Here is a 19,321-nt window from a genome sequence, read left to right as displayed (position 1 = left end):
AAATTTAAACAGTTTTCTCAAAAACTATTATCATGTTACATCATAAGGTAAAACAGACACTAATTCAATAAATCTTGATTTCTTAGTGTCTTCATCAGAGTACTGAGGAGTTCTCCACAACTGGCAATTTTTAAATTTACCATAGACAATAATAATATGTTTTACTAATCTTTTCGTTAGATGACACTAGCACCGCTGAAAGAAAAGTGTTGGAAAAGCGGATGTTATTGATTTGGCGCGAAGAGAATGAAGTGAGCGTAGAAAGAGTAGTGTTTGAGGCAGAGAAATCAAAAGAAAGTTCTATAAAATAGAAAATGGCTCACCGAGGTGGTTTAGCTGGAGTAAAACAAGAGTATATGGAAATAGGCGAAGTAAATTTTTCATGGCCTGGTGAAAATGGAACATTACAAGATTTTGGAGCAGTAAATTATACAATGCCATCAGGTAATTTCCTAACCTATATATTCCCTTCTTCGATTTTTATAGAATTTATTTGCTTTAGTTTACTTTGAAGATACATACAAAGGAAGTTGATTTTTTTAACTTTCAGGTCCATGGTACTGGCCCTGGTGTCCTATGTGGAGGATACCACAACATCCTTTATTCCAGGTGAGGCTTTGAAAATTATAACATTTTTCAAATATTGTAATTATGAAGTTTATAATATTCCATTGCGTTTTAGCTGTCCAATATGTTGTTTGTGGCGTCATACTGTGCTCCTAGCACCAAAAAGGGGCAGCTTTGGATGCATACTATATTAATTTTTGGTAAGGCTTAAACTTTATCTGTTCATTAATATATTTTATTCATTAAGCTTTGTTTTTTAGAAATACAATGCCGCACAAGATACAGAGGTATCTAACAAGGTCAGCAAAATTTACGTAACTAAACTGCAATCTAACTAAACATCAACGTGAGATTTGTTTTTTAAAGCGGAGGTTCCCAAACTTTTTTGTCTCGTACACTTCTGTCTTTTTAATTTTTTTTAACACCTAGTGACGGCACGGACAAGTCGTGCGCATGGCGGTAAGCGACACGCTTATCCATCACAGTTGCAGTGCCACTCAGAGCCTTAAATCGCAAAGATTTTAAAGGCACTGTCACTGCGCCCGTCACCCTGAGACATAAGTTGAGAAGTCCCTTGTGCCTGTAACTTCTCCAGCACCCTCAACCTACCAAACCGGGACGCAATAAAGCTCATATTACCGCTTGACGGCAGAAATGGGTAAGGAGCTATACTACTACTAAAGAACTGTCTTTCTAATATGGATATTTTTTGACAAATTCATCAACTTCGAATGTGTTTTTGACAGCGAATATAATGTTACTCAATTATATATTTAAATTATTATATAGCGTAGTGAGAAACTTCGTAAAACGAAACATATATTAAACATATATTACATTTAACTAACGGAATATTATAGCTCCATATCTTGTTCGTTGTGAAATGTTTACCTACTTCATAATTCATGTGATCAATGTCTATTTTAAGAAAGTATTATGCAAGTAACTTAGATCTATCTATGTATATGTGTGTATGTGTTATTTGGGTTATTCCGTTTATACAATAATTAATAATTTTGGTCACGACCTACCTAAGTGGAATCCACTCTCGCGTCTACGTCTCATGTACTCCTTATTGTTTTCGCTGACATGGACCCCTTATAAGTTAAAGTGTATTCCTGGGGGGTCAACATAAGCCACTTTGGGAACCATGGCTTTAAGGTTACCATTAAATTTGAATTTCATACCAACATTCCGTCCACCAGCGTTCATGCTGTACTCAGTATGGGCATGGCACGTAATTTGTTCGCCGGATGCGTTCTCCTGGAATTTCGGCTTCATGTTCCTGAATTTGGCTCAAGTTGTCTATTTAGTCTACGAGATGAGGCCAGTCAAATTTGACCCAGAGCTTGAAGAAGTCTACCATACTCTGTTTGAGCCTTTTAAGGTAAGCGTTATTTATATCGTTTTTCATATCATCAGTTGTTTTTATAGTAGGGCCTTGATATAATGTGTTAGCCTCTCTTTTGATATTATTTGTTGAAACTTATTTCGAACGAGTTTATTATACACAATTTATACACTAGCGGCAAATGGAAAAAAACCCATATATGTTACCAGGTGGTGTCAAACGGGATAGAAAAAAACAATTCTTGCCAGTGGCGACAAATGGGCAAAACCCCATAATGTTACCAGGTGGTGACAAATGGGTTATAAAGTTGTTGTTGCCACTGGCGACAAATGAAATTTAAAATATCCCAGTAGCCCAGTAGTTGCTAGTGTTGCATAATTGTATGGTATTGAAAATGTCTAATGTTTAAGACTGATTTTTTTCGATTATTCCCAGTTGTCACCACAGGCTTTGTTCCCACTTGCGACAAATGGGAAATAAAACTATATGTTACTAGGTGGTGACTAATGGGATAAAAAGAAGTTGTTGCCATTGGCGACAAATAGAATTTAAAATATCGCAGTGGTATAGTTGGCGAAATATTACTTGCACCGATTCGTCGTATCTTTAGAATACAATAGGACAAAAGAGTGAGCCGTCTCGGCCACACATGTGTCATCTGTATAATGCAAACAACTAGTTTACTCATTGACACTTAATTCTAATCTTGGTAATATTTATGCGGAACTAACTTTGTTGAATTAATAAACAAAGAGTCGGCAGTTGGTATTTTACAATGTATCTAGTAGATAAAAAAAACGACCTGATGAGTTAATAAATAATTGAAAACTAGAATTCAAAAAAGCATTTAACGCACTCATGATTCTTACGATGAACCAAGATCATTAAGTTCATGTACGTTTTTATTTAAAAGAAATGTTAACGGTTCTATTGTAATAGAAATGATAAGTAGTTCCAAAAGATAACATTCATCGGTGCAAATAATATTTCTACAACTATACAAATGGAATAAAAAAAAATCCCAATTCATGTTTGCTTATTGCCCCCATCGAAGAATAAAATAAAATTCCAGTTCAATTACAAAAATACAGATCTTGTTAAAAAATCGGTCTTAAACATCAGATATTTCCAATACCATACAATAATACAACACTGCCAACTACTGGGATATTTTACCTGATAACCTGGTAACATATGAGTTTTTTGCCATTTGTCGTGAGTAGTGGGTACAAAGCCAGTGGTGACGACTGGGAATGAGCGCTATAAAGAAAATTTGTACAACTTAATCTGTGGTTAATTGTGAATATAAGTGTGAATAATTAATATGGTCGTCTATTTTTATCTTATAAACGAGAACCTACATACTTATCTCGTATTTATTTATGTTACACAAGAATTCTCGATAGTTTTTTAATATTTACAATAGAATTTTGTCTTTTTCGAATTTTGATAATATAAATAATACTTAGAATAATGAATAGGCATTACATAAATGTGCAGGCTCTATCGTAGACCTCATCGTCACTTCACCGCCATCAGGCGAGATGGATGACAAATATGCACATATTTTAACCATAAGAAAAATAGGTCTGTAATAAATATACCGAACATTTAATTAATATTTTTTTTATTTCAAAATGGTATCAAGGTATCAAGGCTACAGTTTAAGCGGATGGTGTCTCCGGACTTCGCTCACGTGATGTCGTTGCATGCAGGCGAAGCATATGCGATGCAGAACCTCACCAAGACAGATCGACTAGGGCTTTTATTGTCTGGTAAGGTAAGTTCTAGAAATTACTTTTTTTAATTTTCCATAGTAGGAGCATTTGTGCACTACGTCAGATCTGAAACTTCGCATGACACTGCAAACTGGGATTGGAAATGAAACTATTTTTTCGAATCTAAATCGTGGATAATTGATTTTTAGAGTAAGCCAGCGTTTCGGGCCCTTTACAGGTCCTGTGATTACGGCTGACTCGTATTTTGGTTCGAAAAAATTGTCTCATTTGTACACATCACAAAACTATTGCAAAAACTTGGCAAAACTAGTAAATACTTTGCAAAACTATTGCAAAAACTTAAAAGTTCGATATCGAACTCAAACATTAAATGAACTGTCAGGTAGCTTGCACAGACGATAATGCTGCAAACCATGTTTAAACGTTTTTCAGTTTTTCACGCCGCATTCTTTCTCGTATACGTGCGAATAGCACTTTTTTCTATTTCATGACCTTGAATTCAAGTCCTTCAGTCGTATTATTAGGGTACGTACAAATCTAGCGAATGCGCTGCATGTGCACTGTGCGCGCACTGCTCGCGGACTGCACGCATGCTGCATGCATGCAGTTAAATACATGGTAGATCGGTACAGATCGCACTACCTTTACCTCACCTTACCTTACCTCGAGCCTTTCACAAGCAGGAACATTTGCGGCGCATTCGCCAGATCTATAGGCACCCCTAGAGACAATTTATTTAATAAACATAAAAATCAGCTCGGTATTGCCAATTTTGAGGTTTTTAACAGTACATAGATTATTATTTATTTTGTCAGTTTTTAAAACACCCTGGCAATAAATTGATAATTAATGTATTGTGGCACTATTCTCAAGAGGTAAGCCGTGCATGTGATGAGACAGTATTTTATTTTTTATGCAATAATTTATTGCTGTGATAAGTAAAATACAGAAATTCTACTTGATTAAAGTTTAGCGCACTATATAGCACAAGGCCTTAGAAACGCAGAGTTTATGGCTGTCCACACTAATTGGTCATTTGTATTGAACTGCACAGAACTCGTTAATGCCAACACTAGAATTAAAATGTAAATAGAAACGCGCCTCGTATACGCTATCGTGTGAAAGGTTTCTAGCGTTTTCATGCAATTAGTATGGACAGCAATAAACACCGCGTTTCTAACGTTATTTGAAAATCGCTCATGTAAAAGAGCCCTAACTTATTTGTACATTCTTGCTAACCATTTTCGGGGTTGGCAGTTCATGTCATTGTGTGTGTGTGTGCTTGCGTGTGTGCGTGCGTGCGTGATTGCGTGCGTGCATGCGAGCGTGCGTGCGTGCATGCGTGCGTGCGTGCGTGCGTGCGTGCGTGCATGTGTATTACGTGATTACTCCGACATTTGGGAACCGATTTCGATTACTATTTTGTTTATTGGAAACGGGGTACCTCATTAATAGTCCCATTCAAATTTCGAGGAAATAGTCCACCTCTACGGGGATGAATCCGGTGTATTAGATTTCAACGACATCCATTAACAGAGTCCACATACTTTTGAGGTCGGTTTTTCGATATAAAAACGTTATAATTAATGTTCATTTGACTCGGTCCAGGGATTGTCAAAATTTTGAATATATTTCGGAGCTTTTCAAAGCCACACACTGGACTGATCAAATTGATTAAACACCACAAACAATCTCTAGGCGTTGCTCCTTGTACCTAAATGGATATTTGGTCATATTTATCATTTACAATCATTGACTTACAATTATATGGACGTCGGGTCTGCGCTAAAAAGTGTCCGCACTTGTAAGGCGCTAAAATCGTATACAGAGCGCCAAACTCTGCTTTAGTCTTCATTTGTTCGACTGACAGCGCGATACTGCGATGACATTACAATTTAAATTTCGAATAGGTTGACTTGGGACATTTTTTTCGTGGTTTTTGTATTAGACCCGTCGTCCATTTATTTGTAAGTCAATGTTTACAATAAATAATAATATATAATTATTTAAAATATCATACTTAGAAGCAACCTAAAAGATGTAAACGTTTCACTTCCATGGATTTCGTCATCCAATCATTGATCTCATATACGTGTATAAGATCATTTCATCTAATACACACGCTGTATAATAATAATAATAATAATAACTAATAATTTCCATGCCGACTATGGTAGAATAAGTTGGATTTATTTAAAATAAGATGATAATGTACCTCATTCTGACAAACAAATAAATTGATTGACTGATTACGTTAACATTAATCTTTCCTATAAAGTTTTTGTCACAAGATAGTATCAAACCTGGTAAACGGCAAATTTTAATCTCTCCAGGAATTTAATTATAAACGCGTAAATATTTTATTTTACTTTTATATTCAATAAAATAAATATTGCAATTAATATAGCGACATCTCCCGTCAGCCTTTAATAGCTGTAAAGGTACCTAACTGAGTGAAGAAACTTTCATAAGTTTATTACATGTGGTGCTGACGTCGGCAAAGAAGTCGTTTGAGCCAAATACAGCAAAAGAGCGTTTGCTACATCCTAATCATATCAGGGGGGCTACACTCGATCTCTGTCCGACATGCGTCCGAAACAATTACTGTCAAATAAGTAATATTCGACAAAATTAAAAGACAAGTATCCAGTATGAAGCTTCATTCGCATCACGCGTCTTTTCATTTGGTCAAGTATTGCTTATTTGGCAGTAATTGTTTCGGACGGATGTCGGACGGAGATCGAAAGTAGACCCCCAGTTCCGAATCCGAGAAAGTAACGGCCCGAAATGTCACAGAGATATTTTTTTTTCTAGGTGTACAAGCGATATTCGTTCTCGGATTCGCATCGGACGTACCCAGTGCACAAGCGACATCCGAAGTGGGTTCGAGTTTTCTAGATTTGTATAGCTTTGGGTTCGGAACGAATACGAATCGGATGCGGTGCACAAACGCGCTAAGATCTGCTCACTCGATCTGTAGCTCTGCTGGTAAGAGCGCTGGTCCCGGTGTGGCAACAAACGCTGGTTCGAGTTCAGCCAGATCGAAGGAATTTTTCTTTGTATTGCTCGATCTTTGTATCAATAATCCTAAGTTACTATTGGAGTACGAATTTTCACCAAAAAAAAATCATTGTAAAAACATGAAATTCAATACTCTCACACTTTATATACATATATATATATATATATATATTTCTAAATGTTATGTGACGCCGTTGTATGAATATTATTTTAAAAATTTTGTAAACACTTATATTACTGATTTTATAAAACTTATTACTGAGTGTACGCAGTACACAAATCCTTCTACTAATAGCACTATAAAAACTTCGGTTCATGTTTTTTCGGATTCGTGTCGGACGCAGAGCACGTTCCTAAAATCCATATATGTGTCTACTATAGGGTATAATAAAAAGGTTCGGCTAAATTTCAACTGAGCGAGTATCCCTACACAAAATGTGTGCCATCAGTCAGCCATTTGAGTTACGAGTGCCTGGAAACCAAATTTTATTTGTAAAAATATTTATTTTAATTAACTTGCAATAAGTATACAGCTAAATACAGAGACAGAACATTCAGTTGTGCTAACAAAGATTTTATAAACTCGGCGCATATCTTGTATTGATATTCCGGACCTTTTAACTTAAGCTGGTATTCCATCTGGTAACCCCGGTAATTGTGTATAAAAATAAAAGTAGAAATAACGTTGCTAATTAGCAACCCTACTTCTTGCGAATTTTAATTCTTTTGTGTTGCGAAACGGAAAATAAATTAACCCAATAAATAAAATGTACGATTCACAAGATTTTAATTTCACCAACTCCACCGTGTTCGCGAGGCTTTTAATTGGAGCTTTCCCGTTTCCGCTACTTGCCGACGTATCAAAATGTTCCACTTCCACTTTATGGCCAAAATACTTATGCAAGCAACTTATACTTCAAACCACCAAATATGGTAATGGCAAGTTTGTACGCCACGGTTCGGTACACGGCACAGGGGGAGAATTTGAAACAATTTTTGTGAGTGCACGTGCCAATGTTTGCAATGAATACCTATCACGATACGGAGCGCGGCTAACGGCCCGGACGTGCTCTAGACGGCACTACATTATCAGCCCACAGCGATCCCTTTCGAACAAATCATCGATCACGATGTGTTTTTTTTCTATATCCTAAAAACTTGGTTGATAAAACGTGGGTTCAAAAAATTATGTGAATTTTCTTTAACAGGTTTTATCACGATATTTCCTTTCATAGGTAATCAAGTTATTTCGTTATAGTTTATTTATTTTTATATGAAAATAAAATCTGATGAATGATTAAAAGTCATGGAACAAAAGTTGTTGTTTATGATGTTAGTAATATAGCCCTGGGAGGTTCTTACTATTTTACAAATAACACTGTAGAGATCATTGGTAAGAACACAGTAGCAAAGCACACACAGCTATTAAACAGATAAACGTACCCTTGGTATAATAAAGTCGCTTGTGATCATACGTCAAAAGTGTTGTTGTCGCCCACTTGGTGGTAAATGACACGCCTGTCCATAACCATTGCAGTAATACTTAGTGCTTTAAATCACAAAGGTCTGACTGCCACTGTGCCCGTCACCATGAGCACAATTTGACTAGCACCCTTACCCTTCAAAACCGGAACACATTACTATGCTCACATTACTGTTTGGCCGCAGAAATATGTAAAGTGGCAGTACATCCTGGACGAACTCTTTTACAAGGAGCTCTACTTTATCTCTAAAAGTTTGCTGATGTTGTAATTTTGGGCGTCCCCTTATTACACCGAGGATGCGAAATATGGGGTTATTGTTCGTAAGCACGTACCCTCTTTTTTAAAATGTCATTATGTACATGTTCGTTACGCTCGCTTCATGGCCGTCACATGTGAGTGGCGGCAAAATCTGAGTGAAATATGTTTTGCATATCAACAACGGTGCAGGCACGGATACTGATTGGATATTTGGCCAAGTCACGCCACACAAGCCGGTCAATATCGCAAAAGCACTTAGCGCGGATTAAATTTTAACTTTACTCTGAATTGCAATCAGTTTTACAACTTCGTTCTATTTTCCTAGCACCTTTACACTATTATCGTTGCTTATCGAAAACATGTTTGGAGAAAATGTATAATACTTAGCACAATTTCTTTGTCTTTTTTATTTAGAGTAAATTAATTTGTTTGTACAGGTAATCGGAAGCATTAGAACAATTTTTTATGAATCATTTAAGCATTGTTAATAAAAGTTGTTTATTGTTGACAAAAATTTGGTATGATAACTATGTATTTATAAACAGGTAAACGTAATGAGTGGGCATCAATTCCTGCATCCAATTTTGCCATGCGAATTCCTCGACTCGCCGGAATTTGAATCTAGCCGAGCTACGATCGATGAAAAATTCAAGGCAAGTATCCTTGTTCCCCAAGCTTTCAAATCTCTGCATTATTGTTTATGTGCCTTTTTGTGTTTTACGTTGGTCATTTTAAAAGCTTTTCGTATATAAGTTGGTCCATGTTTTAGACAGCATTAAAGAATAAAATATTTAACCAAAACAGCGTCAGTGTTTTCTTCCATTAGCGGATGCCAGCTCATTAACAAAAATAATATATCTCGTCTGAAGTCTACCGTCGCTCTTTTAAAATAGAATCTGTATATATAATCGATATTGGGATAAAAGCAGAGAACAAAAAGTAACATAAAAGCAATGATCTTGTTAAAACTGAGTAGAAGTTTCTTATGAAATAAATTTCCTGTCAATTTAATATTATTTAATTACGATATACTAGTAAGGTAAATAAGACAATAAAAGCTTAAATTCAATTTAATTAAATAAGATTTAAAAAAAAAAATATCCACAAAACGCATAAACAAATATAAGCGAACAATTATAACAAAAGGACAGTGATGTGGACAAAAAGTATGAAGACTCAGCTTTTCACCTGTAAATCAGTTACTGATTTACAGGTTTCACCTTAAAGCTATTCGGTTGCTGCATGAGACCGGCAAGCGGAGTGTATACTAAACACCACACTTTACAATATGTAAAATGAATAAAAAAAAATTGTAATTAAAAACAGAAAACATTCTAAAATTTTATTTATTAAGTGTTGCTAGCAGATTTAACCACCGACCAATTGCTACTCGATTTCTGCACAGACAGGATCAATTGTTTACACATTTTTTGACTTTGAATTGTGTTCTATACAATTCAAACACTATACAAGAACACAAGTAGCGACACTAAACTGGCAATATACTGTCTCGTAAGAGTAGATCCGATTCTACTACTACTTCCACAATTAAATATTTTTTATACATGAAAATAGCATCCAAATATAAAATAATTAAGTACCTTGGTAATTTAAAATAACATTCTTAAAAAAAATTATCGTGGGCTACAGGAGTTTTGCGTTGATAGCCTCTATTATTCTTCGTCTATATTGTCAATCTGAAATTTTATTTCACGTGAAGTGACGTCAGTTAGAGGGAGCATCACCTTGTTAAGTAAGGTAATGGGGCTAACTAACACGGTTGAGAGGCACTGATGAGTTCATTATTCAAGGGGGCCGTTTTCACACAGAGAATGTTTCACAAACACAGGGAATGTTCCGCAACTTTGACCTATTTAAACAATACACTCAAAGGCCTATTTGTGTTCAAAGGTCGCGTCAGCCCTGAGCTGACTAATACATTTGTAGGTGGTAAATGGAGTTAGTATTTCGTTGGTAAAAAAACAAGTGACTGCACCAAATTTTGTAATAGAGGTACAACCGAGAGATAGAGATATGAATTACTATATTAACTGCCTCCGTGGCCTAACAGTTACCAGGCTGGTCTGTACGCAGTGATCCCGAGTACAATTCCCGGGCCGGTAGAAATATTTGCATAACCTTCTCAATTATTCCTTTCGTGAATTTGGTTGTAATTTGTGGTTGTCCTATGTGTGTCCATGGGTAGTGTGGGGCTATGAGTGTGTGCGTTATTTATTTTTTTTAATTTTATTATATATTAACCCAAAGTTCAAGGAAGTCAAAGTCAAATAATAATTTATTGCATAGTAAGTAAAATAAATTACACTTGAATTTTTAAGCTACTGTTCGTTCATTGTGATGATTTTCCTGAGAAGAACGAGCAAGAAACTCTAGGGAATTTGTGTAGAATCTACAGTCATGTCGTGTTTCCATACATCTGTCTAGCACGTAGTCTTCAATTTTGTAATTTCAATTTTGAAATAATATATTTTTAATATAGGTTTTAAGCTTAGGAAATGATAAAAGTAAAGTATAAATAAGTGTAAATAATACATAGCGTCTGCTAAATTTTAAAAATTCGTTTTTGGACATTAATCCCTTTTTTACTCTTCGAGCGCAATATCGGGTAATTGAGGCTTAAAATATAATTTATAGACCAAAGTATACAAAGGTATAAAGATAATAGGTACATGATTGTACCTTTATTTTACTAATAAATTACTAATAAAATAAAGGTATAGTCATAGATTGTCATTTATATAACTATTTCTAGTAATTCTGTCATTTGTGCCTGCACTCAAAAGTTCACTTTAATGAAGCTACGAGGTTACGAATTTAGTCAACGATAGACGACCTTGAGTTTTTCGACGGTTCACAGTGGGTGCTGGATGAGGAGGTCCCGAGTTCGATTCTCGGTAAAACCATTTTGGGAAATGAACGTTTCTAAATTGCTTCTGGGCTGGGTGTTCCGGGTAGTGCCCCGTGAATTCCGTAAACATAATATATAACACTCTACCCTTCTTTCCGGAAATTAACATCTCGCATTTTATTCTATATTATGTATGCATTACTAGCAATTCCTTTTTACGGTAACGTATATAGAAGAAAAAATTTGTAAATAGATTGATATTTATATAACTTTATATAAACTTAAACTAAAAACTTATTATAAACTTAAAAAAAAAGTACAAACCTTATATAGCTTTGTATTATTTTTCGGATCTGAATCGGGTACATTTGTTTTTATTTTTGTTGATTGTCATATTTCCAATGTGTAGCGCGAAAAAATAAGAACTCAATAAAAATATAAATTGTATTGTGTTTATTCGGGTTTTAACTTTTCACTGTTCCGTGTTTTGCACCCTATTTGTATTGCTTATAGTTTATGTAACTATATCTGCTTTGCCGGCCTAGTCTCTGGTAATTACACATGAATATGCGTAACTGTAAACATTCAGATGTAGATAATATTCGATAACCAATATCTTCATGTATATTGTGTTGAATTGTTATCCAGAAGGTACAACTAAACTCATATCCAAATCATAGGATCGTAAACATATACAAGCAGCACACTCGGTGCAGTAGAGCTCCATACCAATTTATATATAAGTATATATTGAATGTTGTGGTTGTTTATAAAATGTAATGGTTTTATAAACGTCGTTTTAACCGACTTCCAAAAAAGTAGTAGGTTCTCAGTTCGAGTATATATTTTTTTGTGTGTGTATGTTACTCCAAAATATTTGTGAACCAATTTCGATAATTATTTTTTGTTCGAAAGAGGATACCTCCAATAGTGGTCCCATTTAAATTTAAAAAAATACTCCACCTGTAGGTAAATGAATATAACTTAGCAAATAGATGTATTCCACCACAAAACTTTTGAGCCCGTTTATTTTTTACAGGACAATTTATAAGAAATAAGAATTATCTTAATTTATGTAATTATTACAATGGATTTATTTCTGTAGAAGTAACATCACAACCAAATGGCTTAGTTGTTTTTAAATAATCTCAATTTTAGGAGCTTTTAAATTTTCACATAAATTAAGTGCATTGTAGAAAGCGCATGAATGCGCACATATTTTTCTGACATATTCCTGCGACTTACGCGTGTAAATTTTATTACTAATATAATTTATTCGTTAGCCATGACTTATTTTATAAGTTTTATCCATTTTTATATCTTTAGGCTTTGAATTGTTAAAATATATGGCAAATATACTTAAGTCGGCATTGCTTTAGAACAATGTGCCTATAAGTTATTTATTTATTATTTTTATTTTTATTTATATTTATTAAGTTACTTAATAGATAAAAAAACGTGCTCTTGAAGTCAATCTTGAGAAAATGACAAGCGCAAGTGCTCATATATATAATAAACTATCTAAAGGTCAAATTTCTAACTGTCCTAAATTACATAAAAAGCCCTTGCCCATCTAATAAGAGCTTTTCTATATAATCTCCTGAAAAAACGGACAACTAACTCTTAAATTTACTTTATTAGATATCTACATAGCTGTCATTAGACTAAGATCGGGTAAACAATAAAAAACATTTTAAAAATATTGGTTTCTACGCTGCGACGTAAAATTAGGGAGGTACCTATCGAAAACATCCGATAAAAAAACACAAAACTATCCCCTTGACGGCAAGTTTCACGATTGGATCCTCGCTAATAGGTCATCGAGCGCTTTGACATTACCTACACCATTCCGGTGACCTAATTGTTGTCTGATACGGCACTATAACAACCAAAGTGGCTATAAATGCAAGAACTGGGGTAAATAGCGAATGAACCGAAAGTACCTACTTATAAAAAATTTCAACCATAAAATTTACCGCCAAGACGCGGCTTAATATTATTAAGCCGTAAACGGCAAGTTTCCTACTTTGTTTATGTTTTCTTATCTTAACTCGTAGTAGCTAAACTTTGTACTTAGTCGAGAAAAAGTTGGATCAACCTTATGAAATTGTGTACTTTGTTTTGTAATGTTTCATCCAATCCTGCATTTCTATTGTGTTGTAATAGTAATATACCAAGTGACGGAACGAACAAGTCGTGGCCTGGTCGTAAGCGACACGCCTTTTAGACATGGGGAATAGCGTTACATTTCTATCGCCGTGATTGTCGTTCCGGTTCCAAAAAAATCACCGTGATTTTGTCACGGCTGTTACTTCCTTGACCTTATATCACTATAACTTACATCACGATATACGATTTTAGCCAGCGGCTTCTTTCTAATACTTATAGCCGGTTTTTATAGAATGATTTAGGTTTTTACTCGCTTTGTAATAAGTTTCAATTCCATTCAAAAAGTTGATTTTGTATTGAATGTAATTTTGTTTGTTACTTATTGAATGCGAATCTTTGGATTGTTAAAAATAGCAAATAAAGTGTAATGTAATTATATTTCTAGTAGAATATACAAAGTAGATTATACATAAAAATATAAAATTCCCATAATAAAACAAATATTTAAAAATATTTTACTTTGTAAATAGATAGGTTTATAGTAACTACTGCGGATTTTTTTCATCTGCCCTTTCTAGCAGTAATAAGCACCTGCGACCCTTGTGAGTGAGCAAAAAAAGTCATCCTATCGCACTCACTCCCATTCCCGAAATGGCCCGATTTGAAGAGAACTACAACGAGTGGCGCGCTCAGTCTCCACGGAACGGAGATTGTATCAAATACGTATGTCGTGATGTGAGTGACGGGGATAGCTATTGGAACGGAGGAACACCTATGTGACTTTGGAACGTCGTTCCTTCGGAACGAGTCACGGTGATACTGTTTGACGGCGGATCATCGTGATTTTTTCATCGTGACGTTATTTATCTCCCACCTCTAACGCCTATCCTCAAACAGTTGCAGTGCCAATCAGAGCATTAAAATGCCAAAGATCTGAGGGGTACTACCATTGCGCCCGTCACCCTGAGACATAAGTTAACACGTCCCATGTGCCTGTAATTTCACCAGCACCCTTATACCCTTCAAAACAGAACACAGTAATGCTCACATTACTACTTGACGGCAAAAATAAGTAAGATTGCAGTACTTCCCTGGACGAATTCTTTCAAAACGAGCTCTACTGCTACAAATAATACGTGTATGTATGTTACATAGCAACCATTTGAAACCTATTTTTGAATTTCTTTTTTTTTATAATACCACTTGACCACATAAATCAAATTATTTAGATTTCTGTAGACGGGACGAAAAAGTCGTGCGCTCGGGTGGAACGCGACACGCCTATCCATAACAGTTACAGTGCCGCTCAGAGCTTTAAATCGCAAAAATTTGAGGACCACTGCCATTTCGCCAGTTACCCTGAAACATATGTAGTAGATTCCAATGTACCTATAATTCACCAACACCCGAAATGCAGTAATGCTCAAGTCTTTCAAAAGGAGCTCTACTGCTAATAATAATAATAATAACGTGTTTACGGATAATAACGTATGGTGCGTTTTTTTTAAATAAACGTATTTCTTGGGACACAGGTTTCAATAGTAGCGGCGTCATCTTGCCGGTACGTCTACTGGCAACGCATCTCTCTCGAATATCTCTTCGTAAAGGAGCAATATTTAGCAACAGTAGTCACCACTCTTATAGCAAGGGATATAACGACTAAACTGTATGCGATGAATAATAAAATTATTACTGAGAGAGGGTCGCATTTGGACATAAGGTTGCCGAGTATTTCGCACGCTTTGGCACGAAGCCCGAGAAGACTCCGGACAGTGAAGCCGCTGCCGCCGCCGACGACCGTGCAGCCAGTACCGCCAGAAAAACGATCCAGTACGTTACATAAAGGTTAAACAAACGAATTTCGCTTCATTAATCATAAAGACATTTTTATGGATCATAAGACAAATTTGCAGTTGTAGGGACTTGCAACCGACGTCGTAATAGTGGTATTTTATCATACTTAACTGAAAAAAATAATTCCGCATATTTGAATTTGTGTAGCTTTCGAATTCATACCCTTGGTATAATAAAAGCCACATATGATCATGTGTCGAAAGTATTTTTATCACACGAAAGTCATTAAAATAATATTTATTAAAATAGTTGAATTTAAAAACTAGTTTAATTCAATAATTAATATAATAAAACATTAAAATAATATGTGAAACAATTTATGTATATATGTGGTTTTTTATAACTCTTATTTAAGCATACAAGATATCGAAAATTGTAGTCCGTAGAATCTTTAACCCTCTCCCCTGAAAAGTTGTCATTTTGGAAATGTGGTCTATTACACCAAGAGGGCGAATTTTTTGATTCGAACAACTTTTCCTCGGTCATAGTCAAAGTCAAATAATCTTTATTTCATAGGCAAGCAAATTACACTTGAAATCGTCATACTAATTAAACTCTACTGCACATTCGTAAGGCAGATTCCCCTGAGAAGAACGAGCAAGAAACTCTGGGTGTTGCTCTTTGTAAATATACATTTGAATACATTTATCATTACAACATTTCTGTGGCTCTCGTGAAAAGGGGTACAAGTCAAAAAAGCCAACTTTGCAAGGAGACTCGAAAAACAGTTAAAGCTTAATATGATATTGAGTGTCGCGTTTCCTTGTAAAGTTGGCATTTTTGATTTGTACCCCTTTTCACTAGAGCCACAGATTTAATTTAAACGTCTTAGACCAAGACTACTTGTGAGCGCTAAACGGGTCGCTAACACGGGTTTTTGTTATCCAAGTCGCAGAAGTTGTCTATTAAATTTTACTTGTAAATCATATCATATCTAGCTCACTGCTAGCCTCTAAAAAAAGGGTTTAAGGACATAGTCCACTACGCTTACTCAATGAGATGTGGACGTAACATGTATTTGATGATTTAGCATCTTATCATCATATAGTGCAGGTTTCATCACTTTAAGCATGCAACCATTCATTAAATTGTAACTGCCATTTTCTGACGTGAGGTAATGAAGAGAATAATATTATGTTACGAGAATTTTCTGTATATTTCACAGAATTCTGGCTTCAAGATCGCGAACAACCTATAAACAGCACAGTGAAACGCAACGATGGGACTACACCTTACGGCGGCGATGAGGAACTAATGCCTCTTGCCGCTCACGAGGCCCCAGCGGCATCATCTGACGACATTTCCGTAGCCGATAGCTGTCCCGATACATCTTCGAAGTACCACAGCTGTGAAGCAGTAGAAACTGACGACGAACTTCGGCATTAAATAGTGTTGTTTGTTTTCTAAAAACCTTCAATAATAAATAAACTTATTAATAAAGGCAGAATATATATGTAATTGGCTTTATGTTTCTTTTCCTGTTTTTATTAAATGTTTGAAGGTGTTGGTTTTGTATGAATAATAATTAAATAAATAAATAAATGCAGGGTGAACCAATGATCGACATTTTATGGAAAGTGTCTTTAAATTTGACATAACTTTTCTGTTTTTAAACTTTCATCAATAGTAATTAGTTTACTTGGCAGATATAATCCTCAAAAAGATTATACTGTAGTGTTTCATAAAAAAATATCATAATTCTTACTAAAAAATCTAAACTAGAATATCTCTAAATTTCCAGTAAGGAACGCCAACAATCAACTAATTAACTAACCAGTAATCGGCACTCACCAATAATGAACCTACTACCTAGTAACTGACACTTAAAAAATATCATAATTCTTACTAAAAAATATAAACTAGAATATCTCTGAATTTCCAGTAAGGAACGCCGAAAATCAACTAATTAACTAACCAGTAATCGGCACTCACCAATAATGAACCTACTACCTAGTAACTGACGCTTAGCAATAACAAACGTGTTACTATGATGGAAAGTTTTATCCTAAATCTTATTAGAAATGAATTCAAAAAAACATGACGAACAGTGGTGCATGTCGGTCACTGGTGGCACTTTACTTATCGTTCAAATTTGAAGCAAATGGAAATGGATTTTAGAGAATGCATGCAAAATACCGGTAGTAAACTATAGGGCCCGAAACATCACTCCATAAAAAAATACAAAATTCCTCAAAATTTTCATTTTTTACTACGTTCATCTACTGTGAAATCAGTTTCATTCCATTGTTAGAGATATTCCGTTAGGGAATTTTGAGCTCTTTTATGTTAAAAGCGCATACTTTATTTCTGAAAGGTATATCGCACTGTTAATATAATAGTGTATTAACTCAAAATGTATGTATTTATTTTATGTAATAATGTATTTTTTGCAGAAAATGTATAAACGAGTAACTCATTTCCCGTGAACGATTATTAAAATTTATATACAGGCTAAAATTTATTTTAGACAACTAAAGAGTTTCCTATTTGCCAAATATATTTAAAAAAGAAAGGGAAAAAATAATTTCATACTTATAAATAAGGTCTGTTTTGTGCAGAACTAGCTCACAAAAGTTTGTCCCATTTTGAGTTAAGTAAATATCATTTATTTGTTTCTCACACTAATATTTCAGACGCACCTCTCAGCGTCTACCGTACACGTTTCAAAACCTACGCAACCAGGATACTACTTCACCATAATACTGATACTATAGCACCGTATAATGTTAGCAATATTACACAATGAAGTGCCATGAGCAATAATCTGTATTATTCCATTTCGATATTAATGACAGTCATGGAACTGGGTATAAAGCCTGGTTACGAGTGGACACACCGCTATGGCAGCCAGCCGGGGAACCAATCAATCAACTGGAACAGAATCAGTTATCGTTTCACTATCCAATCAATCAATCTTAACGGACACTTTATAACTATAATAACGATTGAATACCATTAACAGCAGAATCGAGACAATAATCTGATATGTAGCCACATCATAATTATGTACTTACGTATTTATTAACGAAGTGCGTGACAACAATTAGATAAGGTATTTGATAAAGTAGAAACGTTAGGTAAAGTACCCATAATGTGCGGCATTTGCCGTAAAACATTACCTATATATATTTGTTGTATATTCAGCTGTCGCCTACATATTTATTCGAACCTCATAAAGTTAGACCATCGGGTTTCACGCCTTTGCTCTAACGCCTATATATTTTTCACTGGCTTTCTTCTTTTCAAAGTTTATCCATTAATTTCGAATTTTAATGCCGTTCACTGTTCCAAGTTTCGTTTTTTTTGTAATTTTTCAACGGGAATTAGACTTGGGTGAGAAAATTATAAGCTGTCACCATAAAACATTCCAAATCCTTTGCGATATGTCGAATCATTGGGTTTACGGCAGTTTGGCTCGAGAACATGTTCGGAGTGCCAGCCCGAGAGCCTGATATCAAGTATTGCCAAGCACAGCCGGCCGCAGATGTGAACTTTGTAGCCAAATGAACCCCATCTAACTTAACTAGACGTAAGTTGGCGCGATGCTTTTTGGCGGCATATGCAAACGTGGGCGACGGCTATTCCATCACAAATTAACTGTTTTCTAGTAGCCACTGTACAGGTAAACAAGTAAATTTATGTAGACGAAGTAGCCAAAAAGTTTCCTTGTTTGGTAACTGACCATTCCAAGCTATGAATTGCATACAGTATGTACGCTACTCGAAGTACTTTGTTATAACATGCAAGCATAAATGTTGAATAAATCCGTGAATTGGAACAGCGTGCATATTTGTCTATTGTTCAAACTTCGGATGCTGGTAAAGTTACAATGGGAAAATATTTGCACGTGATTTTTATTTCGTTTTGACGTCGAACCTAATTTCACGTTTTTACGATTTTTACCACAACGGTAAAAATGCACTATGTAATTTTGAAACGTGTAGTGTGTATGTGTGTATGTGAGAGAGTGCGTGTGCGTGAAAGAGAGAATGTGTGTGTCTTTGGGTGTGTGTGTATCTTTGTGTGTGTGTGTGTGTGTGTGTGTGTGTGTGTGTGTGTGTGTGTGTGT

The 19,321-nt window shown here is 35.2% G+C and overlaps 1 protein-coding gene across 2 annotated transcripts; it reads left to right on the top strand.

Moving 5' to 3' along the window:
• The first annotated feature begins 320 nt into the window (after positions 1-320).
• LOC113236735 (popeye domain-containing protein 3-like) lies at positions 321-16,663 on the top strand. Of its 2 annotated transcripts, none has more exons than XM_026472898.1 (8): positions 321-444; positions 551-609; positions 683-767; positions 1,773-1,954; positions 3,567-3,698; positions 8,966-9,073; positions 14,931-15,228; positions 16,418-16,663. In XM_026472898.1, exons 1-8 carry the CDS (start codon positions 357-359, stop codon positions 16,636-16,638), a joined length of 1,173 nt encoding a protein of 390 aa, XP_026328683.1. In that variant the 5' UTR covers positions 321-356; the 3' UTR covers positions 16,639-16,663. The 2 variants fall into 2 exon arrangements, with proteins under 2 accessions (XP_026328683.1, XP_026328682.1); XM_026472897.1 differs by having other exon boundaries at positions 14,931-15,243.
• The last annotated feature ends 2,658 nt before the right edge of the window (positions 16,664-19,321 follow it).

Source organism: Hyposmocoma kahamanoa, unplaced genomic scaffold, assembly GCF_003589595.1.
Source record: "Hyposmocoma kahamanoa isolate Upper Pololo Valley unplaced genomic scaffold, ASM358959v1 92, whole genome shotgun sequence".
NCBI classification, from domain to species: Eukaryota; Metazoa; Arthropoda; class Insecta; order Lepidoptera; family Cosmopterigidae; genus Hyposmocoma; species Hyposmocoma kahamanoa.
This window is presented reverse-complemented; position numbering and strand designations above follow the sequence as displayed.